The following is a 26,088-nucleotide window of genomic DNA, read 5'->3' as shown; positions in this document are numbered from 1 at the left end:
TGAATGTTCTTTTATCATTTCTAGACCAGCTCTTCCATCTGTTGAGACATGAACAGGGTATTGATCACCATGGTATCTAAATATCACATATCTAGAACCCTTGCACAAATCTACTTTTTCAGGGGAAACAGGATTTGGCCCTAATTAAGGATTTAGGATTGTGCTTTTATTCCATATTTACTTAAAGTATAAGTGTCCATTTGGATATTAGTATTATATAAACATGTCTGTATATAGCTCATAGCCAATGAAAATTAAACTTTTAATTAATTTTGTGTTTATTCCGATTTTCATCCACCCTCCTCTCTCTTACACCATAATCATTACTAAGGCCATCCCATAATCCCAAAAGGAACTAGGATGTGGGTTCTGTAATGCACATGAGCCAGGAGCAGACAAAGCCAGACCAGATGGATAACTTGACTGGTGTCCACTGCAAACACAGACTGCATAGCTCCAAGGTTATTCCAAGTTCCTGCATAAATTATATGAGTTTTACAACCAGAGCCACTCCATCTTTTTCTTTTAACTGGCTCACTGCTAACTCATGCATCTTGTGTTTGATGACCATTGAGAGTGGTATCGTATACCACAGTGGCAACTGTCAGCAGGAAAGAGGATGAAGGAACTAAACCGAGCTGAAGAAATTAATTATAAAAAATCGCTGTGTAAATCAAGTTGTGTCACAAGCTAGTAATTCTCTTAATTCCACCAGTATCAATTGGGAGTAACTCCACTGAAATCAGTGTAAAACTGGTGTGAGAGAAGAATCAGGTGCATTTAATTTAAAGGTGTCACATGCTGATGACAGGAGGAGGATGCTTTCTTCCAATGGGGGTACATCCCCTAATGTTTTTTTTAAGTGTGGCTCCCACTATCACAGTTGATCAGGAGCAGAAGAAATTACCCCTTCTGGCCTCTCTTGCCAACAGGTTTGTTCGTTTTGTAATTTAACACAGGCGCAGGAGCACATCTGTCTCTCCTCCAAGCTGGAGCCGTGTAAGAGAGATGATAAAGCCCCAAGGCTGTAGTAACTTTAGCAGCCTGCTCTACCGCAATGGGAGAAAGACAAATGGCTCAAGAATGGGAAGGAGTACTGCTCAGGGAACAGAGAGATCATTTATAAGATCTCTCTGGCACCATGCAGTTCTATAACACCGGGCTGCAGAGATGAGCTTCTCCCCTCCACCCCCCATTGTTTTCCTCTTCCATGGGGCCTGAGAGCTGTCACTTGAACAGTCTGGCTCAGTGTATAAGTGTGTTCCTGGCTTTCAGAGTTTATACACTGCAGAATGTCACAGATCTTTGAGTCTCAAATAGCGCTCTTAAGAGGCCTTCTCCATAGGCGCCAACTTTGTGGGTACTCCAGGGCTGGAGCACCCACAGGAAAAAATAGTGGGTGCTCAGCACCCACCGGCGGCCCCACCAATCAGCTTCTCCCCCACCCCCAGTGCCTCTCACCCGCTGGTGGGTCCTGCCAATCAGCTCCTCCTCCTCCCCCTCAGAGCCTCCCATCTGCTGGTGATCAGCTGTTCAGCAGCATGCAGGAAGTCCTGGGGGGTGGGGGTGGAGAGGAGAGGAGCGGGGACAGGAATAAGCAGAGGGAGGGCGGGGTGTGCTCAGGGGAAGGGGAAGAATGGGGCAGGAACACATGGGGTGAAGCCTTGGGGGAAGGAGTACCATGGGAGCAGGGCCCAGGGCAGAGAAGGGGTCGATCACCCCCTGGGAAACCAGAAAGTCAGCGCCTCTTGTTCTCTGTGGAAGGGTTGGTGACAACTCCATAGCTAAATGGACTCTGAACTCTTCGTTGTTTCCATAGCTAAAGTTGCGTTGACATCTTCACTTAACATGGAAATAAAATCTTTCAAAAATGGCTGGCATTAGCTGGAGAAGGGTTGTGGTCAAGGATTATCAGGGATCCTATGGCGGGCCTTCTGCACAAGCACCATTACCCAAAGCTTATTCATTTCAGTAGATTGTGGATGAAGCACTGAAAGCTGGTCTCCCCAGATGAAACCCCTGGGAGCAGTGGCAATAGAAGTACTGCCCATCTTGGTCTGTTGGTCACATCCCCCTGTGCATAGGAGGCTAATTTGGTACAAGGATATTAAGGTTGGGATTGTCAGTGCAACCTAAGGGAGTTAAGTGCCCAACTCCCACTGACTTTCAATGGAAATTGGGCATCTAAATCCCTTGGGCACCACTGCAAATCCTAACTTTGCCCATCCCTGCACAAGCAGGGTGAACATGTCTTGTCACATGCTGTTTTTCTTTGTCTGATCCATAGGTGATATTTTATTTCTTGTGTTTTGCTCATTTATAATTTTGAATGAGGGAAAAACACAGTTAGCCTGGAGAAATAATTATATTTGTCTTCAAAAAAGAGTGTGTGGGTGAGTGAGCAAGTTATTTATAGACAGAAATATCTTATTTGCCTTGTCATGCCTTCATTTTTCCATGTTTGGCAGATATATTTCTTTAAATGCACCAAGTGAGCAGTGAAAGGATCATATTGAGAGATTATGTGCAAATTAATGCTGATTCCACATTTCAAATCCACCCTGACGGAGCAGAAGTATTTACTGATTTGTGTTGACAAAAGAGAGGCCTCTTCCTCATCACTGTAGTGCCTAGGAGCCCCAGTCATCGACCAGGACCCCATTATACTAGGTGCAGGATAGACACAGAACAAACAGATAGTCCCTGCCCCAAAGAACTTACAATCTAAATATAAGACACAAGACAACAGATGGATACAGACAGATGGGGGAGCACAAGGAAGCATAGGGAAGCATAGCACAAGGAAGGATAGGCGGTGGTATCAGCACAGCAGCAGCCTAGCCACTGTCAACGTTTTTGTAGGCATCACAGCAAAAGACAATTTGAAGGCGGGATTTGAAGGTGGATAACAAGGTAGATTTGCAGGTGTTTGCAGGGGCAGCATGGGAGAAAGCACAAAGATTCTTGTTTGAAAATTTAACAAGCGGACAACGGAGGTTGGCATCATTGGTGAACGGGAAGCAAGTGCTGACATCTTGAAAGTGAATGAGAAATGATAGGCTGGATGGAGATAGGCCATGAAGGGCCTTAAAAAAGAAGACAAGCAGTTTATGTTTGATAACATAGAGAAGGGGGCAATGCAAGGAAGGGTGACATGGTCAAAACAATGGGCTAGTAGAATTACCTTTGCAGCAGCATTCTAAATGGATATGAGATGCACGATTACATTTGTCAAGGACAGAGAACAGGATGCTGCAGTAACTGAGATGCGAGATGATGAGAGCATGAATGAGAGTTTAAGCTGTCTGGATCTAGGTAGGAAAGGCTATGTCTTAGAGATGTTATGTAGAAAGGAACAGCAAGATTTAGATATAGCCTGGATATGAGAACCTAGATGGAGGTCCAAGTTGAAGATGATCACAGGTTATGGGTCTGAGTGACAGGCAGCATGGTGGTGTTGTCCATAGTGGTCAAAAAAAAAGGCGAGGTTGGGGGTGAGATTAAGAGCTCTGTTTTAACCATGTTGAGTTTGAGAAGATGGCTAGACATCCATGAGGAGATGTCAGAGAGACAGGCTGAGATTTTAATTCAGACAGGAGACAGGTCCGGAGTACAGAGGTAGATCTGTAAGTCGTCAGCATACAGATGATAGTTAAATTTGTGATTGTGGGTGAGATTATCCAAAGATAAGGTGTAGAGTAAGAACAGAAGGCAGCCAAGGAAGAGAAGGGGAACTCCTACAGAAAGCTGAAGGAGTATGAGGAGGATCCTCCAAAAGACATGCTGAAGGTGCAATTAGAGAGGTAGGAGGAGAGCCAGGAGAAGACAGAGACAAGCCAATGAAGGATAAAATTTCAAGAAGAGCATGGTAAAGACTTGTCTGCACTGGGTTTTTTGTACAGGGCAGCTAACTAATATAAGTGCACTGATGCAAACCCCAACTTGTAAATGTGCTGCACTGCTCCAAAAAGTGGCTTGCACCAATGTGGCTTACCTTGGTTTAAAAACTGTACTGCAAGTCACTTTTTATACTGTTGCAGTACATCTACTGCAGGGGTTCTCAGCAGTGCAGCTACATTGGTGTAGCTATGCCAGTGCAAAAATCCAGGTGTAAACAAGATCTAAGATTAGGTTGCAAAGACAGCTTCAGATTTACCAACCTTCTTTTGTGCAGCATGCTTCTACATTCATGAGTCTGTGTAAAGAAATAAATAAATAATCCCATAGCCTGGAATTTTTATACATTGATAAAGCAGCACAGGGAAAATCTGCTTGTAAATTTCAACTGGGAGTGTAGTCTACTGGCAAAACATATTTCCAGCATGAATGGCTCTTTGCTGATGGTTTCTACATCAGTGCTTCTAACTGCTTTTAATATTTTGAATTCCTGTGAATGCCAAGCTCTCTCTCTCCTTATTTAGATAAAATGGGCTTCACCGTCTTCATAATAGCTAAGACGGTGGTTAGTTTAAATATTTTCCAAAGATTTAATTAATAGAAGAGCATCTAAGTTTCAGCTGAGAAGTCTTATTTCAGATATGAAAATATTATTCAGGGATAGGCAGCTTTGACAGAAAAAAAATCTTAGAGCAGTTATCTATGCACATTGTTCAAAGCAGAGGGCGAAAACTATTTTTTTAATTTCAAAAATTGCTAATGAGGTGCTATGTTCTGACACTTTTAATCACACTAAGTTGTACCTTATTCAGTGAGTAGTCCCTATTGAGACCATTCAGGAGTAACTATCAACACAGAATCATAGAAACGTAGGACTGGAAGGGACCATGACAGGTTATCTATTCCAATCCCCTGCACTCAGGGAGGACTAAGTATTTCCTAGTCCATCACTTACAGGTGTTTGCCTAACCTGTTCTTAAAAATCTCCAATGATGGAGATTCCACAACTTCTGTAGGTAATTTGTTCCAGTGCTTAACTATCCTTACAATTAGGAAGCTTTTTCTAATGTCTAACCTAAATCTCCATTTCTGAAATTTAAGCCCATAACCTCTTGTCCTGTCCTCAGTGAATAAAGAGATTTAACACCCTCCTCTTATAACAACTTTTTACATACAGTCTTCTGTTGTCCAGACTAAACAAATGTTTTCAGTTTTTACTCATAGGCCATGTTCTCTAGACTTGAATCATTTTGTGGCTCTCCTCTGGACTTTTTCCAGTTTGTCCACATCTTTCCTGAAGTGTGGTGCTCAGAGCTGGACACTGTACTCCAGCTCAGGCCTTATCAGTGCGGAGTAGAGTGGAAAAATTATTTTTCTTGTCTTGCTTACATCACTCCTGTTAATATATTGATGAATGATGTTCCTGGAGGACAGGTCCATCAATGGCTATTAGCCAAGATAGTCAGGGATGCAAGCCATGATCTGGGTGTCCCTAAACCTCTGACTGCCAGAAGCTGGGAGTGGACAACAGGGTATGGATCACTCAATAATTGTCCTATTCTGTTCATTCCCTCTGAAGCAACTGGCCACTGTCAGAAGACAAGATACTGGGCTAGATGGACCATTGGTCTGACCCAGTATGGCCGTTCTGATGTTCTTATCAATTGCCTTTTAATGAAAAATACTGTTACTACTCATCGTATGTGCAGTAGTTCTCTGTTAATGCAATTCACCAGCTTCAGTAATGTTGCTGTAGTTTAATGGCTCAGACATGGGCACCTGTGGAATGGGTACAAGGAGAATGCTACACTTGCTGCTCAGCTTGATTTCATGCTAGGTCTGCTTACCAGCCACTCAGCACAAAGTGGGCGTTTAGAGTAGGCCAAGGGAGGGGCAGGCCATAGTTAGTGTGTCTGCCACTATGTGCATCCAGGGACCACAGACCCTGATATAGGAGGGGTTGCAGCCACTATTCCAACCTAGGCCATGAAGGGGATCAAAAACCACAGCATGCGCACAGGTGGGGGGAGTGGATTCTTTCCCTTTTCGGCCACCATGTAGCTCCTCCCACAAAACCAATCCACTTGAGGTGTATGAATTTTACTCACAGTGAACAACTAGTGGAGCTGTGTGTCTTTATAATGAAAAGAACACAGAAAGTGAAAGGAGAGAGAGGAAGGTATTAAGGACTTTGTTCCATTTCTTATTAACCACATTTTAAACTATCAATAGATTCAAAGATCTGTCTGTAATATATGAGTGCAGTATTATAGCCATGTTGGTCCCAGGATATTACCTCACCCACCTTGTCTCTGTAATATATGTAGGCAGATATTTATTGGTCAACGGATGACCCCTGCTGGTGTGCAAAAAATCTGTCTCAGCTAATTTATAAATTTGGTACAAAGAAATCCTCTTTAACAATAACAGTAATACTTCTCTATATAATGAAAACCGTGCTTTCATCATGAACAATGTTGATGTTTTTTCATTTCATATTTTGAAATTTTATACCACTTTTTATGTGTCATGACTGTTTCATGAAAATCCAGTGAGTGCCTTTGCTTATTTCATTGTGATTAAATCCATCTCTTTGCATATCTGTCTAAATATATGGGTATGTCTATAATATAATAGCCTATATGAATATATGTAATAATATCACACAGAAGGGTAAGGGCTTGGTCTGTAAGTATAATTTTGTGGTGTTAAAACTTGTCTTTGGCACAAATTCTTGAACTCAGTTTTATCTAAGGCCTTACACTGTGCCATCAACATAGTATCTAAGATCTCACAAGATTTTAAATACTAAACGCAAAATCTCTCTCTTCCATTCCCGATAAGTAGGCGTAGTTTGCTTGGATTTTAATTTCCTCAAAATGATTGAGGAAGGCTATCCTGCAGAAATGGGATTTGCATTTAGTTTTGAAACTGTTGAGGTTCTCTCTTGTGATAGGAAGTTCCACACTCATGGTCCAGTTGCTGGGACAATTCTGTCCGCTACATTCATGTGTCTCCCCTGGTTGTAAACAGTTTCATTCTCTCAGTCTAATGTAGCTGTCGTGGGGTCTCAGAGGGAGAGTGCTCCTTCAGATGGACATGGACAGGGAGGCCTTTGATTATAAAGGTATTTCCCCATCATCCTCTGTGATAAAGACTGATGTAGAAAAATTATTTAACATCTCTACAAAGGTCTTATTTGTTCCCTTTACTTTCTGAGGGAGCCACCACTTTTCTTGCTGGTTTTCTGCTTCTGATATATTTAACCCACTTATTGTTAGTTGTTTTTATGACATTGGTTGATTACTCTTCAAGATCCTGCTGAGCCTTGCTAATTTATATTTTTAATTGTCACAATTTATGCTTCTTTCTGTGGCTTCCAGTAACAAATTCTGAAAGATACTTATTTGGTTCAAATAGCCTCTTGTGTCTATCCACTTTGCCATATCTTCTTTCTTATCTTCCTTTTAGTTGAGGGCATGCATACTTTTAGAGACTATGCAGCTTCCATGGAATCGGAGGGTTTTCATTTCTTCACTTTCAAAAGTTAAGTGCTGTTATGTTAAAGTTTTGTAACATTCCTGTCTGACGGATTTTTTACCTTAATTGTATTTCGGTTGGTATTACTTAGTGGTTTAACCATAACTAATTCTTGAACCCATTCCTTTGTTGCATAGGACGACAAACAAATAATTTTTATGTGCTTTAGAACTAGTTATTCCAAGATACAGTCATTTCAGGTGTCAAGAAATTACTTCTCTAACCCTTGTTCCATTGTAAAAATCATGGCAGTGATATTTATTTAACTACTTCACAGTAGTTTTTTCAGGTATAACTGTAAATTTTATGGCGAGGGTTTTAGAAAACTCGCTGCATTCAAATCAGCTTCAGTAGGCTTTGACTCAGGCTCAGAAAGTGCTAACATACTGCTGAGCTAGTCACCAGCAGAGGGGGACTAGAACTCAAGACTACCTGGGCTACTAGGTCTATGCTTCTGAGCTACATGAGGTTTAAGGGGCTACAAGTGCTTTCATTGCCACCACTAGCCCGGGCTTCTTGATGTACTTACAAGATGAGCTTTATACATTAATGATTCATTCGTTTTTCCATAACCAACAATGGTCTTCACACGATTAAAAAAATTAATAAATAAACACATGCTTCCTGTTCAAAGGAATTTGAGAGCCAAAAGGCAGACAAAAAAGTTAGAGAGCAATGCACCATTCAGAGGAAGGTAATAACTTTGGAATTATTTTTAAAAAATTAATTGGAGTTCTGACGGTGTCATGTGAGTTAGCATTTTCAGGCATTGCTAGAAACGGGGTTTTAGGGCTTTAAGGGGCAAATGATCTCTGTTCTAACTCTACTGATGTCAAGGGAGTTACAGCAGGAATTAATTTGGCCTTCAACGTTCTTGAAAATTTATATTATGCCTGATTGCTTCACAGTGCTCCCAACATTCAAAGCTACAGTGCACTGAGGAGAAAAACCTAATAACAAAGACCTATTATGCTTGTGTTCCCTCCTTCCCCTGCAAGTTTCTAAGCTGCCGATTGAGCAAAGAAACATAAAAGACAAAACTGTTACTCATGTGCGCAAAAAAGGTCAGCTCTTATAACTTCAAAACTTCTTTCCAATTTGACTGGTTTCTCTGGTCTCAAGGAGACCTGCAAAAAACAAACCAAGTATGAACAAAACTCTTTCTACTCTTTAGATAGGCACACACCACATTTCTGATAGAAATATATGGAGAAAATGGGATTTTTGTTTTAATACATGCAAAACTCAAAACTGGCTGGACAATTTTTTATGAAACTTTACAAATAAATCACCTCTGAACTGAAGCCAAGCACAGAAAATTCACCCCAAATGAATTTGTTTGCAAACGTTATGAATAATTCATAAGTGGTGAAATAGGGAATAGGGGGTGTGTGTGAAATGTAAATATGTAAGCTGCTGTTGTAGTTCAGCCTGGTTGGTAATGGAGCAACTGTTTGCTCTATAACTCTCTCTCTCTCAATCTTGCACACACACACAAAACTGGTGCAAATGTTTTAAAGGAATTGTGAATCCCAATGAGCCTATATATATACATATGTTAAGGACAACATGATTACTGAGAGAATGAGACCCTATGGAATCTATGTGCAGGAGCCAAGATATCTGTAATTTAATTTCACTATGTTCTGCAGATCTCCATAATCACAGAAAGTCCTGCAGATATGACTTAACATGACTAATCCATTGGGATCCAAGTAGCTAGACAAGGGAGGACATTTGGATTGTGTTTTATTCTCACATGGAGAGGATTGTGTATGTTTCCTGAGAACTGAAATTCAGAACCAATTACTGTAATACCTAAACCTTTCTTTTATCTACAGAAAGCAGCAGTGCAGGATTTAAGACTGTAAACCTATGGAAATTTGCTCTCATTATCATCATCATTTCTTGTCCCTTCCCTATTTCTTAATTAAAGGAATTTAATTAAAGTAGTAATTAGTAATAATGTATCTACCCAGAAATGTAATATCTGTATATTTTTTCCTCACTTTTAAATTGTTCACATATTAAGCTCCAGTTATGTATTGTCTGCACTGCTTAAAATCTAAAATTCTTTATTTTGGGAGCATTTTTGTGTTTAACTTCGAAAGGCTAGGGGAAAATATAATAAAAAAAAAAAGAGGAAAGATGGTTTTGTGGTTACGACACTAGGCAGCAACTCAAACTTCAGTTCAATTCCCAGCTGTGCTATAGATTTCTTCTGTGACCTTGGGCAAATCAGTGAATCTCTCTGTACTGTTCCCCATCTCTTTTTTCCCTAAGAGAACAATAATGCTTCCTCTGTAAACTCTTCAGGGCAGGGACTCTCTCTTACTCTGTGTTTGTGCCGTGCCCAGCACTATGCAGCCAGGATCTTGGGACTATTACTGTGGGGCTACTGTCATATAAATAAGAAAGAAATCAGTACTACAGGCTAAATGAAGGCTTGGAGCCATGATCTGCTTCTATATCTTTACTAGACATTATTATTATTATTTATTAGCATTACAGTACGTCTACACAGCCCACCTCAGTGAACCTCCCAGCCTGGGCTGACAGACTCGGGGCAGCGGGGCTTGCTCCAGCACACTAAACGTAGCTGTATAGGCCGCACTTTGAACATATTGCTTGGGCTGGAGGCTCAGGCTTGAAGCCCACCCCCTTCCCTAGCCTTCAGAGCCCGAGCTCCAGCCTGAGCCAAAACTTCAAAGCGCTGTCTATTTTAAGAGTGGTAGTGCAAACCTTGCTGCCCCAAGTCTATCAGCCCAGGTGGGGGGGCTGGCAGCCACAAGCTGTGCAGAGGTACCAGCAGACGCTTCAGTCAGAATCTCGTGCCCATTGTAATAGGCTATGTACAAACACTTAATGAGAGACAGTCTGTGCCCCCAAAGGGTTTACCAGCTAAACAGACAAGACAGGCGAAGGGTGGGAAGGGAAACAAGATACAGAGGGAGATGAATTGACTTGGTTTCCTGACTCCCAGTCCCCAGGTTCTAGCCACTGGACACTGCTTCTCCTAGTAATGGTGGACATAGTTAAACTGGCTCTTAAATAGTAAGTTCCACTTCCTAGATACGTTGCTTGGCTTCATTATGAATGGCAGAAAAAGAGCAAAATAAACAAGTTTTATCTAATACCAATGCCGCTTTAAAAGATTTTTGCAAGTGAGGCTTAATCACTTGTAAGAATTGATTGCCTGCCTGTTAATAAACATTAGCCAGTGTATTGCCACTTGCTGATGAGTGGTTTATGTGTTCTGGTCCCTGCAGTCTGAAGAAGTCCTGAAGATTGATGGAGGGCCATGCTATTCAAACAGCAGGCGTTGCTGAGACAGAAGCTCTTTGTGCTAGGCAGCCTTGCTATTGGAAGTCTCCTATATCTAGTTGCCAGAGTTGGGAGCTTGGATAGGTAAGTAATTAAACAACCAGGCATAAGTCACAGTCTTAATTATAAATGGATCTGGATTTATTAATTATAACTGGGTTTTTTTCTCCTCGTTTGCTTAAAACATATAGATCTCCAGGTTTTTTTCCTACTGATGTATAGAAAGACTATGCACCTTAATATTGATTTTCATTATTTCTTCCTTCTCTTTCTGGGGAGGGAGTGGGAGAAGGGAGAGAGGTGCTGCTTGTCCAAGTCAAAGTATTTCTATCTGTCTATTTGTATTCTGTGTGCATTGGTGCTTGTTTTCAGAGGAGGAATAAAGCAGCATACAGTACAAATGTCATTACAGTAGCTCATTTTTGTCTGTGTGCATCTGTGCGTTGACCTCTAGTCGCAGCAAAACAGTTATGATGTATTTATGTATCTTCTTTTCTAAATTTACGGAAAAGCAATTAATGCGCGACAGTGGTAATTAAAATTATGTATGAGCCTGCAGAGTAGCTTATCAAGTTTTGAATCCTATTGCGCTTGAAAGATTGCTGCAGGGTTTGAGAATTTTAACTATGTTAACTAGCCATGATGTTCTGAAGCTGAATGCACCAGACAAGGAGGTTGTGTCTGCAAGTGATTTCCTTGAGAGCAGTGGAAAATCCACAGAGAGGAAATTAGAGAGTATTTGACACTCTTGACCAGGCACACCCTTAGAAACTATTTGGGATGTAGCAGACCTAACTCTAACAGCTGATAATGTCTTTGAGACCTTAGAACGACCTGGGATTGCTTTGATAGATGCCAGCTTTGGAAGCATGACTGAAAAAAGAGTTTGGGGTTCCCTGTGGTTGAGGCCTCGGTCTGAACAGTGTACGCATATCTGTGTACGCATATCTGTGCCAGTGACCCTGCTCACCCCTTACCCTGGAAAAATATGGCTGATGTGCAAAACTGTGACATACTTCTATTCAAAATATCTAGAGCATGTAAAACTGCATAGGAACAACATGGGAACTGCAATATCAAATCAGACTACTGACCAACCTGGGCCCCATCCCTATGTGGTGGTGTTGCCTTCCAAGGTAATTAGGTCTCTTCCTCTTCCATTCACTTCAGTCCCACTATTGAGGAAGGCATTCAGTGCTATCAGGTGGACTCAGTGCCTCACAGGATCAGACTCCTAACCTGGTATCTTGCCTCCAACAGCGACCAATGCTTGATGCTTCAGAGGACATTAAAACTAAAGATAGCCAATTATGTGATTCTGTAGGTGGGGCAAAAATTCCTTCTTGACTCCTTCAGGAGTTTATCTTATGCCCTGAGGCATGAAATGTAATTAACCTTACATCATTATCTAAGCTTACACAGCTACAAATGTTATTGATGGTCATAAAATTATCCAGCCACAATATCTGACTCATTGACCTCATGCAGCAGTGAATTCCAGAAGTTCCATATATAATATTGCTAATGACAGTATGATTTATCTTCATCTTTCATTAAGCAATGTGGAAAAATACCACACTGCCATTAAAACATCTCTGTTTGTAGTCGAGAGATAAGGTGGGTGAGATAATATCTTTTATTGGACCAATTTCAATGCAAAATATTACCTCACCCATCTTGTCTCTCTAATATCCTGGGACCAAAACAGCTACAACACTCTATTTGTACTCATCATGAGAGAGAGAGAGAGAGAGAGAGAGGGCGTGTCTTCACTACAGGGGAGATCGATGCTCTGGCAATCAATGCAGCAGGTGTCAATTTAGCAGGTCAAGTGAAGACCCGCTAAATCGATGGCAGAGTGCTCTCCAGTCAACCCCAGTACTCCACCTCTCTGAGAAGAGTAAGGTAAGTCAACCAGAAAGCATCTCCCATCGACGCAGCACAGTGAAGACACCGGGGTAAGTTGACCTAAGCTATGTAGACTCCAGCTACTTTATTCATGTAGCTGGAGTAGCGTAACTTAGGTCGACTTACCCTGGTAGTGAAGACAAGCCCAGAGAGACATAGAAGGACCAACTGAAAGAACCTTTCTACAGGTGTGTTAGGGCCCAATCTAAAGCCCATTGAAGTCAGTAGTAGAAGGACTCCCATTGACTTCAGTAGGCTTGTGATTGGAGCCTCAGTCAGTTACGCCCAGATCCTCAAAGGTATTTAGTCACTTAACTTCCACGGAAGTCGGTGGGAATTGGACACCTAAATACCTTTGAGGATCAGGGATTAAGGGCTTAATATAATAGGCATGGCTGGTTGTACTATCTATTATAAAGGATGCCTGAGACTTACCATGAAAAAAGACCCTGTTTTCAGTTACTTATAACTTTCCCAAACTTTAACCATCTGAGCTGAAACTTCCCATTCCAGGTGTCTGCCTCAGGAACTGCTTAACAGAGATAAGGCAACTGGTTGTGCTGAAAGGTAAATTATCAAACTGAAAAGGGGTTGCTAGCAGAGTTCCTCCAGGATCAGTCTTGGGACCAATTTTATTCAATATTTTATTGATGACCTTGGCACACAAAGTAAGTGTGGTAATGAAATTTGCTGATGATACTAAGTTGGGAGGCACCCAATATTGTACAGGGAGATCTGGATGAACACCAGAGTAATAGAAATGGGATGAAATTAAATAGTACAAAGTGCAAGGTCCTGTACTTCTGGTCTAATAATGAGAATTTCTGCTACAAGCTGGGGGCTCATCAGTTGGAAGCGACAGAGAAGAGAGCCCTGGTTGCATAGGTCAATCATGGAATGACTATGAGCCATCAGTGTGATGCAACTGTGAAAAAAGGCAAGTGCAATCCTAGGATGTATTAGGCGAGGCATTTCCAGTAGAGATAGAGAAATAATAATACCATTGTCCAAGGCATTGGTAGGCCCTCGTTTGGAATAGTGTGTACAATTCTAGTCACCCATGTGGGTGCTGGGTGGTGCAGGTGGCCTGTGATATACAGGATGTCAGACTAGATGATCTAGTGGTCCCTTCTGGCCTTAAAATCTATGACTCTATGAATATTTTTGGAAACTTTCAGTCAAAACAATTTAGCCATTTCTGAATATATTATTTTGCCCGTATTAAAACATTCTGGCAACCTGTTCTTTGAGGATCTCTAGTGACCCCTTGTTTTGCAGTAAGGACTTGAAATTTGGCAGGAGCATGGCCTTTGTGTCAAGGATGTGCCTTTTGGCATCCATATGAAAATCTGCCCAAATGTGTCCAAGTTATAAGCCTTTGAAAAGTCACAGTTTGCAATGCTCAGGAACAGTTAAAGCTCTGAAGATTCCATCCTCATTGAGCAAACTCAAGCTTGTGTAGACCAGACTGTGCATGAACCATCCCCACAGAGGAATTGAGCATGCTCCAGCCCAGCCTACAGGGACAACTGGATTTTCCCTGTAATGGCTGCTCCCAGGTGCTTCAGGCAATGGTGGAGCCAGGCATCAGACCTGAAATCAGGGAGCCTGTCCTTCCTATGCATTCAATGACCGCGCCCCCCCCCCCCACCACCACTTACTGGCATCCAGGCAGCATGGAGGAGGATGGATTAGATGACCTCCTGAGGTCTCTTCCAACCCTCATCTTTAAAGCTTCTATGATTCTATGATCTTATTCAAATGCAGAGGTAACAAAAGCTGGACTGGGTGTGGGAAAGGAGTAGATTGGGAGAAGGAGTCCAGCGAGACTGGGACTGGAGTGGGGAGAGAAACTTGGACTGGGGCTGACTGGACAAGGATGCTGGTACTGGGAGTTGAGGAGAGTAGAGGAGAGCCTGGGACTGGTTGAGCAGGGAGGCTGGGACTGGAAGCCAGTGAGAGAAATGGTGGGAGACTGGGAGCCAGGTGGTTGGGGGGCAACAAGGAGATCTGACAAGGAGCTGGGTGTGGGGAACAACTGGAACTGGCTGGACAAAGAGTCTAGAACAAAGCCCAGGGAGAAGGAAGACTGGGACAAAGATCTGGGGAGGGAATGTCGGGGAGACTGAGAAGGAGAGAGAGGCGTAACTGAGACTGGCTGGGCAAGGAGACTGGGGACTGAGCATGTGGAAGGGGTCAAACTTAGATTGGGAGAGATATTGGGACTTGAACAGAGAGCCCAAAGGGGAAAACTAGGACTGGGACAAGAACCCAGATGAATAGAGACTGGGACCAGATAGGTAAGGATCCAAGGGTGGGAAAGAGACAAGACTGGTACATGAACAGGCTGGAGGGAACAGGACAGAAGGAGCCAAGCTTGGGGCAAAAACACAAGAGCACATACCCCTCTGGAGGCTGGAATGGAACCCAAGATTACGGAGTCTCACTATTCCTCTGCTGTCAGCAAATATCTGTGAAATCTGCTGGCAAATTGTGCTGCCTCTTACTCAAGTGCTGATGACAACATGCTACTGCTATTAGACCCTCTATTACTTCAAGTGACAGAGGTCTCTGCAGTGGTTCTAAAGGTTCCAAGTCTGCAGATGAACCATGTGGATGTCAATTTGATGCCACATGATAGAAATTCTGTTTTTTTCAGTTTGCTTTTTAATAAAAACCTAGTAAATTACACACGCACACACACACAAAACTTTGTTAAAACAACATTATTAGCAGGGATTCTGTGCCTAAAATACTATATAAACATATAAATAAGGACTTTATCATAATGCACACACTTAATTCTGGCATTTCCTAACTTTTCAGTGCTTGACCTTGCAACCTTAGTAATGCTCTTTTTATATGGGGGAGGGGTGTGTGTGTGTGTGTGTGTGTGTGTGTGTGTGTAATACTCATCTATAGATATAGATATATAGAGAGAGAGATTATGTGCAAACTTGAGCATTAGTGTTTTCAGGGATTATGATGGATTTTGTCTCTTGAAATCCTGACAATTGGCTCATTATTCCATATCTTAGGTTATTAATAGCATTTTGAAAGTATAAATACCTTAAATGACAAGATATTATTTCCAAAAATAGCACTACACATCAGGAATCGGTTTGTTTCAGGATTTTCTACCAAAAGCACATTGCCCAGATCTGTCAAATGTCTCGTTGTAAAGCAGGTGCTAATTTGACCCAGGCCACTTGTTTTTCTTGTGCTGTGAACATGCTGCTATCAATTAAGAGCTTGATGAATAGGAATTTGGAAGAATATTAAAAATGCCACAGATTGTCTGCCCCATTTAATAAAGGGTGGATTAAAATAAAATTTGCAAACGTATGTTCATTATGGTTTACAACAGAACAAAATCTCATCTGTTTTGTTGATTTCAGGCTGCAGCCCATTTGTCCCATTGATGATCGACTTCGACCCCATGGCCAAGACGAGATCCCACTCCGAGCTCTGCAGTTCAAGCGTGGGCTGCTACATGAGTTCCGTAAGGGCAACGCCACTAAGGAGCAAATCCGACTTCACAATTTGGTTCAGCAGCTCCCTAAGGCCATTATAATTGGGGTGAGGAAAGGAGGCACCCGTGCACTGCTTGAGATGCTGAACCTCCATCCTGCAGTGGTCAAAGCTTCTCAAGAAATTCACTTCTTTGATAACGACGAGAACTATGCCAAGGGTATTGAATGGTACAGGAAAAAAATGCCTTTTTCTTACCCTCATCAAATAACAATTGAGAAAAGCCCTGCATATTTTATCACAGAGGAGGTACCTGAAAGGATTTATAAAATGAACTCATCCATCAAATTACTGATCATTGTCAGGGAACCCACAACAAGAGCTATTTCTGATTACACTCAGGTGCTGGAGGGGAAGGAAAGAAAGAATAAAACCTACTACAAATTTGAGAAGCTGGCTATTGATCCTAATACCTGCGAAGTGAACACTAAGTATAAGGCAGTGAGAACCAGCATCTACACAAAACATCTGGAGAGATGGTTAAAATACTTTCCAATCGAGCAGTTTCATATTGTAGATGGAGATCGGCTCATTACAGAACCACTGCCAGAACTCCAGCTGGTGGAGAAGTTCCTAAATCTTCCTCCAAGGATAAGTCAGTACAATTTATACTTCAATGCCACCAGAGGGTTTTACTGCTTGCGATTTAACATTGTCTTTAACAAGTGCCTGGCGGGTAGCAAGGGACGCATTCATCCAGAGGTGGATTCCTCTGTCATTACCAAATTGCGCAAGTTCTTTCACCCTTTTAATCAAAAATTTTACCAGATCATTGGGAGGACATTTAACTGGCCCTAAACTAAATTTCATACAACACTATGTGTTGCACCTGGAGACAAGCAGCAATGTCTCTTCTAGAGTAAAAATATGCACTTTTCATAGACACAAATTAACTTTTTTTCATGCATACTTGTACATATGCAGTGTGTGACCAAATATAAGGTGGGATCAATTTTTCTACAGAGTAGTAACTAACATAACTTTACTCTCTACATAGTTGCATCATTTTAAGCTATACAAATAAAGGACAAGGTAGTATTTAGGGGAATAAATTCAGATACTGTGCAAAAGGGCCAGTGTTCCTCTTGCTCAATAACATTTATTATGTGACACGTTTATAGACCCAGACAGAACGTTAGTTTAGAACATGCAAATTCACCTTGGAATTGTATGTAGCTGTGAGGGTATATTGGAAAGTATAACATTCAGGCTATATTAAGTATGCACCTTGCTAAAGGAATTCTGACACTTTAAATACAATGATGAATTGTTACAGTGAAACTGGATAATACTATTTTCTTATTATTTGAAAAGAAAATCCTATCTCGTACAAACAACATTGGTTCAAAGTTCCTGTGGTGAGTTTGCACTATTGTTTTATTGTATGGACCATAGTGTCACTTGTAGCATGTCAATCATATATCAAAAAAAATCAAATAATTTTTTTCGTCTATGCTTGTGTGTCAACAAAGAGAAACATCATGTATATAGTGTATATTGTTTGTAAATACTGGTTTCACACTAAGTAATTCTATTTTGTAAACTGAATATGGCTATTTAATTTATTGTGAAAATTAAATTTATTGTGGTATTTAAAAATGGAATGGATTAAAATTACTATATGTGCAACTATTTTCCACCTTCTGCTGTTTGGTGTATATTGGGGTGATCCCAGAGGCAAAAATGCATGTGTGTGTATGTGTGTGAGAGAAAGAGAGAGAGAGAGAGAGAGAGAGAGAGACTTGCACTTGTAAACCTCATTTCTGGACAGTTGAGAAAACTGATATGTGAATTGAAGTTGAGTTTATTAAAAAACTCAACCATCTGGAAAGCTGGTGTAATGCACACCTCAAAGAACATTATTGCTGTTCAGTTAAAGCGCTTTGAAATAATTAATTCAGTTGCAGTTGCCCATGAGGGTGAAAGATGTCTATAACCAGGTATATCAGAAGAGCAAAGCAGTCATTAAAAAATGAAATGACAGAGAGACAAACAGGTTTAGAAGAAATCAAAGAAAACATTTGTGGTATTCCTGCTTTTAAGTGAAAATATATAGGTCTGCCTAGAAACAAACAAGCCATAGAGCTGCTACCACTGACATAAACATATAGCTCAAGTGTTCATTCAGGAAATGAAGGAACATTAGCTCTGAATTGGGTATCTTCATATTATATATACTCTACTGCTCTTACGCATTTATAAGAAAAACAAAGGCAATTTAAAATTGTATTTTTTTTTAAACAGAGAGCTTTTTAGAACCATTGTGTGAAAGATGTATAGGAACAGCTATTTTGGAAGGTATCCAGAGTGTTCAAATCTTGTGAGTTATGATAGTGGTGTATTTGGTAGCTCAGTTCATAATAAGCTAAAGTTTTCCCCTTGGTCTGTTTATCCTGCTCAGTGATTTGAATGAATCAGTTTTCTAAACAAGTGATTTTTAAGTCTTCTGTGAGAGATTGCTAACTGTCTCACCATGCCTTTAATCATATGTGCTAGTGCTGTAAACAACAAACACTTTCTTCCCAAGCTGATTGGGCAGTCCTCTGAGAAGGCCGGATGTTAGAGAATGTTTAAACACCAAAAGCATTCAATGCTTTATCTAATGAACTATCTCACTTGCCCAGATACTGACACAGAATTAGGTGCTTTTAAACAATCCAGCAGATTGGATACATAATGCTCTTTCCATTTTAAAATTTACAAGGCCTTTTTGGAGGTGCAAGCAGATCCCAGAAGGCTTCATGTGGGGGCTGCTTATTGGCCTGGTCTAGTCAGGAAGCACGTTGCTGTTGCCCTGATGCACAAAGGCCAAGAGAAGAGGTCCATTTGTGCCTGGGAATTACTGCTCTGCTGGAGGGCTGGGATGGTGATGTAGTGAAGCAGCTGTGTCACCCCCAAACTAGTCCGACGTAGCCTCCTCTGAACAGGAAATACACTCTTGAAATACAGAGCATTCTTGTGGCTGCATTCCGCAGGAAGCTCACATAAAGGGTTGGCTACTTACCTTGGGCTACTAAGACACTTAACTTCAGTGGGCTTTGGATCAGGCCCGTCATTTACAAATCTAGAACAAGTTCTTGGGCAAAACTGGTTCAAAACAGCATGCATGGATGAGGGCTGTGATGTCCAAAGGATCCTGAAATAGTAGGGCACCCAAAGCCCAGCTGAGAATATTAACACAACTGAGTTGTTGACATTGGCTGGTTAAAAGTAAAACAGCAGAACTCATTCTTTAAAAAAAAAGAAAACAATCCATAACCCAAACCGATACTTGAATTGAAGATTGTGCTGTAATATTCATAACTGGTTTGAGCAACTCTGACCTTATGATATTTACCTCTTCAGGACCAAGGTGTGAATAATTCATTTTGGCCACCTCGCTCGGTTCCCAAAGTTCTGGGTGAATCATTTCTATTCAAATGGATCATGAGTGCTCATCCTGGAAAGAGCGCTTTTTGTTTTAGCTTATGATTGCAACATGATGTACAGTTAAATGAAGCTGCAGCTGCTAACTCACTGCATTGGAGTCCCCTAGAGACACTGTATAGTTCATATTCTCTAAAAGGCTGTAAAATTGAAGGCTAAACAATCCATAAACCAAAAATTCAGATTAAAACCTCTAATCTAGTTGTGCACTTTTAACAAGATTGTCCCAGCTCCTATTGACTCTACACAGCTCAACAATTTACAACATATAGGACGACTTTAACTATCTACATATCCCCATCTGAAAGTGTAAATTAAATATTTTAACACTTTGAGTGCATTGAGTCATTTAACGTTACACATTTGCACTATCTTTTGGGTGGTGCTGGGGGGTCACAAAAACAATCTCTAAACTCACCAGACTGAAGATACACCATTCACGTTTATCTTGGGCTGCTGCTCCCTTTTCAGCTGAATGATAGGGAGTCTAAGTTGTCAATCGTGGTCTGATAATAATTGCTAAAATAAATCTTAGGGAGGCCCTTGTGTCCCTTTCTCTAACCTCAGTACAAGTCTAGGGGCCTCAGATTCATCTGGTTGATATTGACAATTGATAATGAGTCATCTCGCTATCATCCTGAACACCCAGAGGTACTGAGGCTCAAGTAGGGAAAGTGCAAGGCTCCTCTAAAAACATTGGTTAGAGGTTTGGGTTTTTTAATGGATTTTTCTCCCCAAATTTTTGTGGTCTACACAATTTTATTGCTTACATTTTCATGCGTTTAGGAGTTCAGCTTTAGGGCCCAGAAAGTCTGTGAACTGTAAGACTGTGAGTCCACTCACCTGTACCCAAACATTTTAAATTGGTGCAATACACCCAATTTTCAAACTTGTGTGCCTAAATCCCACACCCAGATCAATATATCAAATTATTTCACAGGCAGGAGTGCTGAGGTTGGAGTGGCTTGTCTCGGTGGTAGCAAAGCTGAGAGTTAGAGAGAACAAAAACAGAGTCCCCCGCTGTGTGAGTTTTTGCTGGGGTCGCGCATTGATGTTTTGGAAGGGCTGGGAGTTGTGCCAGCTGTAATATATCAATTAAATTAATGCTCTGCTTGGCTTATTAATGCCACTGGGTCTTGGATCCATTGTTGGAGTGTATTGTCAATACCGCCTTGAAAAAGGGCAAGACCCCAGCTTCTCCTCACACAGTGAATATTGTTTTATAAAGCCTCCGCTCAAATGCAATTGTAAGATCTGTAAATTTATCATTAAGTTCTGCAACCTTTTTGCAGACTTTGTAACTTCAGTTATTGTTAGCATAGGCTTTTAAGTTTTGTAACCTTTTCAGTTACACTTCCCTCCCCGCCCCCTTTTGTCTCCTCTTCCTCTTTGAATACCTGTGAAATGGTTTTTTCCCTCCCCTTCCCTTCTGGAATGGTGGGATGGTTGAACAGCTGGGAGATCATAGAATATCAGGGTTGGCAGGGACCTCAGGAGGTCATCTTTAGTCCAACCCCCTGCTCAAAGCAGGGCCAATCCCCAATTTTTGCCCCAGATCCCTAAATGGCCCCCTCAAGGATTGAACTCACAACCCTGGGCTTAGCAGGCCAATGCTCAAACCACTGACCTATCCCTCCCCCCAGAAGAGCTCCCAGGTAGACAAGGTGTCTGGGACTCTAATTAGGCAGCAGTCATACCCCCAATGCATGGACACTGTCTGAGGTGGAGTGTGACCAATCAGATGCAGCCAAGTCATCTCTAGTCGCAGGCCATGAGGAGCAGGTCCTTAAAAGGGGAAGGGGCCATGTGCTCAGGAGTGCACTCACAAGTTTGTACCTCCTGTGAAGGCCCTTTGCCCGGACCGCCTGGACAGTGATTCCCTGCGTTGCATTCCATCATGCCTCAGGAAGACTTACCTTCATCGTACCGTCCAACGCTGCACTGTGGGACACTTACCTTGAAGGATCCTGACATCTCCAGTGCTGTGCCTGTCCTGGGAGTGTGAGTGTGACCCCCCCTAACAGTGGCATTGTAATAAAGCAATATAAGTGTAACCCTGGGTTGGTTTCTAGGGAAATTGAGGTAACAAATACCAAGAACCCATCTTTTAACAATGACAGTCTCACAAATTTTTGCCCTGTCTTGAACTTTCCCATAGCACTGATGAGCGGGGGGAGGTCTCTTGTTAACAGAGTCAGATTCTGAGTTCTGCACAGATGAATCTCCACTTTCATTTTAAAAATATAATACATTTCTATCCCTTTTCCTTGTGAAAATAGCCATGCAAATGTTAACTAGTAAAAACTGATTTCAATTGATTGCCAAGACTGTGAGGGGTAGACAGCTGGGCTTCTACAGCTAGAGTTTGGAGGCGCTAACAAGCCCCTACATCAGCTCACAAACAATCTGCATGTAAAATGAGTCAATTGAGTTTGGGTTGTGTCCCCAAGGAATCATCTCAGTCACCCTCCCCAAAACCAGTGCTGAATATTGTGGTGTGATAATCATGAACAGGACCTGTTTTTTAGCAAGGTGAAGCTTTTTTCACAACCCACTGAAAAATGCTAAGGACAGCTCTGCTTGGTTAGTTCCTTCGCACGATGGTGGTTTCTTCCTCTCAAAGACTCTAGCAGCATTTTTAGCCCTTCAAACTGCAACACTCTGAATGGAACTGACTGACCCAACTCTCTCTGCTGGCTGAGAAAGTTGATAAATGGAAGCATGAATGTAAAATAATTGGTATGTGTGTCTTTGTTTTTTGTCTTCTTTAATAAAGAATTTGTTTAGGGTCAATGTATAAAGGGAAAGGGGCTTTAACTGGGCACTCGGGACTAGTTATAACCAAAGATGTAACTTTTTAATTACATTTAAAATTTAAATTCACCTAAGCTTGGGCCATGTAGAGTTGTTTTTACAGGACTACAGACCCTGCCCCTGACTTTTAAGAGTTTCTATTATAACTGCACTGTAGTACACAATTTTTTTAGCCTTTTGATTGTTTATTTAAAGGAGAATGACTGGGTAGTGGGCTACGGTGTCTTTTTCTTCTGTCACTTGTTCAAAGCCAGCCCAGGTCAATAATGACTGAAAGTTATGTTCTGAGGGCTGTGTGTTCAGTGGTTAATGTAAAATGAGTTGACGGTCCTAGTCCAATTCTGCTGTCATACTTCATACATGCAAAATAGACTTCAGCTGGCTGAACACCACAATTTTTCATCTATTTTTTGCAAATTGGCTTGGAAGCTAGTCTTGCAGTAAGACCTATGCATCAGGAAAGTTCTGACTTGTAAAGTCAAGCTGCTGTTGTGACTGCAACAATGGTTTTCTTTTTAGAGCAGAAAAATTACACATTTTCACTGTTATACCCTAAACTGTTAGGAGTCAGTATAGGGAGCCCTGCTTCATAATGGAGAAAATAGAATGAAATCATTATATAAAATAGCTGCTACAGGAGTAATGTGTCTCCGGGGTTCATACAATTGTCTTCATGACACTACTGAAGATTCAAACGTGTTATTAAATGTTGAGGTGTGGACATTGCAATGGGAGTCCCTAACTGTTATTGCAAGCTATTGTTAGATTTTTCCTTTGCATAGAAGTTCTACCCATATTATAAATCATTCTGCATTTCTATGACCTGACAACATCTTGCTGTTTCGTATGTGGCTCGAATCCTGATCAATATCATGACCCCTTCCAGACAAGCATTTGCAACCAGCTTTAGGAAGTACCAACCATTGCTGAGTGTATTTATTTTTTATAGGGGGAAACCTTCAATGACCTTCTGCAATAGTATGCTCATAAAAGAGTAAACCCTTTAGAGAACATCCATGTGTTATCAGTCTGGGTACCTGCCTTTTTCCTAAGGGTTAGATTGACAAGCGCAAGAAAAAAATGCAGAAAAGGCAGAACTTCCAACATCCATCTGCTGCACTGTGCTTAACATATGGTAAGTAAGATCACCTGCTGTTCAGAGGCCCCTGCTAAAGTTGGCCCAGTGGCATGACTTTAGGACAGAGAGTTGTCATAATGGTGATTGAATTCCCTGATTGTTGTTGATGTCAAGCTCAGTTTCATTTTATCAATTAATTCTATTTAATTTTGTTTTAATGAAAATTTTCTCCAACTGACCAGAGCTTTCTTTGAAATGTACACCCTCTGAGACAGCAAAGGAAGTAGTAGTTTAAACAGCCAGATTCTCTGCTTGAGTCTTGGGTTCAGATCCTGATGCCATGGAATAGAGCAAATTTTTTTGCCTGTTGTATGGCTTTATATTTTATTGATTACATATTTTAAAAAATACATGCATCCAACATTGGTCAGTGTGTCTGACAACCAGTTGCTAATACCTGTCTGAATGGTGTGTAGATATCAATCAGGATTCAGGCAACGTCTAAAATATCTAGATTTGGATCAGGTCCTAGAAACGCAGTATGGAATATCAGATTACATAACAGTAAAACAATAAAACTTCAAATCTTTCCATTTTATTCCTAAAGCTGATTAAATAAGCAAAATTAAAAGTGACAGACTTACACACATCTTATTTCTGGCCTTAATTGCAAACAACTGTGTTTTAATGTATGAAACTCTTGCCATCCAATTCCTTGACTGGTTTTCCAGTGATGAGAGCCTTTCCCCTTCACTGAACTGTGAAGGTACCATCCCTATTCCTTGGAGAAATATAAGAATTAATGTGCAACAACTTCTGTATATGAAAAAGGAGATAGAAGTGTCACAACGGGTGGGACTAGCCATGACAGAGTCTGTAACTTCATCTTCAAAAAACAATCCAGCTGACACAAGACCGTCTGTGCAGGCCACTAATAATGCAGCATGAGGGAGAAAAACATTCACATGGAATGTCTTTGGTAGACTGCAGTGGCTCATAAAGAACCATTCGACTCTACTGGGGAGATGATAAACATTTTTATTTTCAAGGGGGAATGGTAGTTTCAGATTTACCACAGTGATTGAAATGGCTGGACTCTAGCTGGGAAATAATCTTTATTTTATACTTTTTTTAATTTTCTTTTTTTAAAAAATACAAAATGTTAAAATTCTGCCCAAAGATATGGAATTCTCATTGACATCAGTAAGAGTTGTATATGCATATCTAAAGACACAGCCCTCTTTTTGAGGTCATGACTAAAAATGAGACAAGCCAGAAAAAATAAACCTGTTTGTCGAAGTAGCTTAGGACCAAAAGGCAAATTTTGTTACCAAAATAAAAAAAGAAGACTGTTCCCTTTTTTAATGTAGATTATTTTGTTTTCAATCCCCCTGCAATGTTAGAAACACAAACACAGCAGCACTGTGCTAATGCATAACAATGGGAAAGTGAAAACGATTATAAACAGAAATAAAACAGACCTGTTCAGTTTCATTGTCCAAAGCGGGTGACGTGCAAAAGTTAATAATCAGCTTCAATAGTGAAAGGTAAATTAGATTTATTTTAATTCTTTCCATTTTAAAAATATTTAAAAAATTCATTGCTACCAAGATACGGAAACAAAATATTATTTTAATCTTGAATGTGAATGGTACATTCTTTTGGTTACATATTCTTCTCTCTAATCAACTTCCTAAGAATGGAGTTATCCAACGATAATAGGGAATCAGGGATAAGGAATTCTGATGGAAGGATTCCTACTTAGGTGAATCAGGTTAGCCCTCTTGATGCTATTAATTGTATAGCTACTTTCAGAATGAAACATTTAATATTCACTTTTCTAAAAGTCCACTGAGCTGACACAATATGACACACTCATACATTGGCTACACTTGGTTACACAAAAATAGTAACATTTATGAATTCCTTCTCATGGGACATTAATTTTACCTTCTCAAAGCCATTTAATCTGAAGGTCTACCAGATTAACGAGAGAAAAAACTACCATTGTCTTCAGATTCTGGTAAAAATGTTGGAAAATTTCCATCCTGAAGGATAGTAGAATTGCCAAGAGCAGCACTTGTGGGGCACCCTCCCCCGGCTTGTATGATTGGCCCCCATCAGACAATCTATTTGTGAAACAGAAGATAAACCATTCAAATTATTTCCTAGATTCCCACTATGTCTGAGGTACTGGTAATAATTCCTTTGTAAACGTTCATACCATGCTTTTGTCTAAGCATATGTCTGTGCTGCCAAAAAAGGTATGTTCTTAACCCGCGTTAGCTAACCTCAGTTAAAAGAGCAGCAAAGATTCAGCAACTTGGCTTTTAACTCAGGTTAGCAGCCCAAATTCCATCCCAAACTCCCCTGTAGGCTTTAACTTGAGCTGCTAACCCAAGTTTAAAAGCCAAGTTGCTGTGTCTTCACTGCAGTTTTAACTCAGGCTAGTTAACCTGAATTAAGAACACACCAGCTTTTTTGCAATGTATACATACCTTAAACTGGTCCAGGCTATAGTAAGCTATTGTTGAGTACATAACAGCTGCCATGTTTACTTCCAGCACAAA

General features: G+C 40.9%; 1 protein-coding gene across 11 annotated transcripts in view; it reads left to right on the top strand.

The window, feature by feature from the left end:
* Positions 1 to 17,799, top strand: part of HS3ST5 (heparan sulfate-glucosamine 3-sulfotransferase 5) — a 255,464-nt gene extending 237,665 nt beyond the window's left edge. For 9 of the 11 annotated variants that reach the window (XM_074948280.1, XM_074948279.1, XM_074948276.1 and 6 more), the window contains 2 exons: positions 10,707 to 10,845; positions 16,068 to 17,799. In XM_074948280.1, coding sequence (XP_074804381.1) covers positions 10,739 to 10,845; positions 16,068 to 16,998 — 1,038 coding nt within the window. In that variant the 5' untranslated portion in view covers positions 10,707 to 10,738 and the 3' untranslated portion in view covers positions 16,999 to 17,799. Of the gene's footprint in view, positions 1 to 7,368; positions 7,446 to 10,706; positions 10,846 to 16,067 lie in introns of all 11 variants that reach the window. The other 2 variants (XM_074948277.1, XM_074948274.1) reach the window with 1 other exon arrangement.
* The last annotated feature ends 8,289 nt before the right edge of the window (positions 17,800 to 26,088 follow it).

This window comes from Natator depressus, chromosome 3 (genome assembly GCF_965152275.1).
Source record: "Natator depressus isolate rNatDep1 chromosome 3, rNatDep2.hap1, whole genome shotgun sequence".
NCBI classification, from domain to species: Eukaryota; Metazoa; Chordata; order Testudines; family Cheloniidae; genus Natator; species Natator depressus.
The sequence above is the reverse complement of the archived record's forward strand: the minus strand, read 5'-3'. Positions and strand labels throughout refer to the sequence as shown.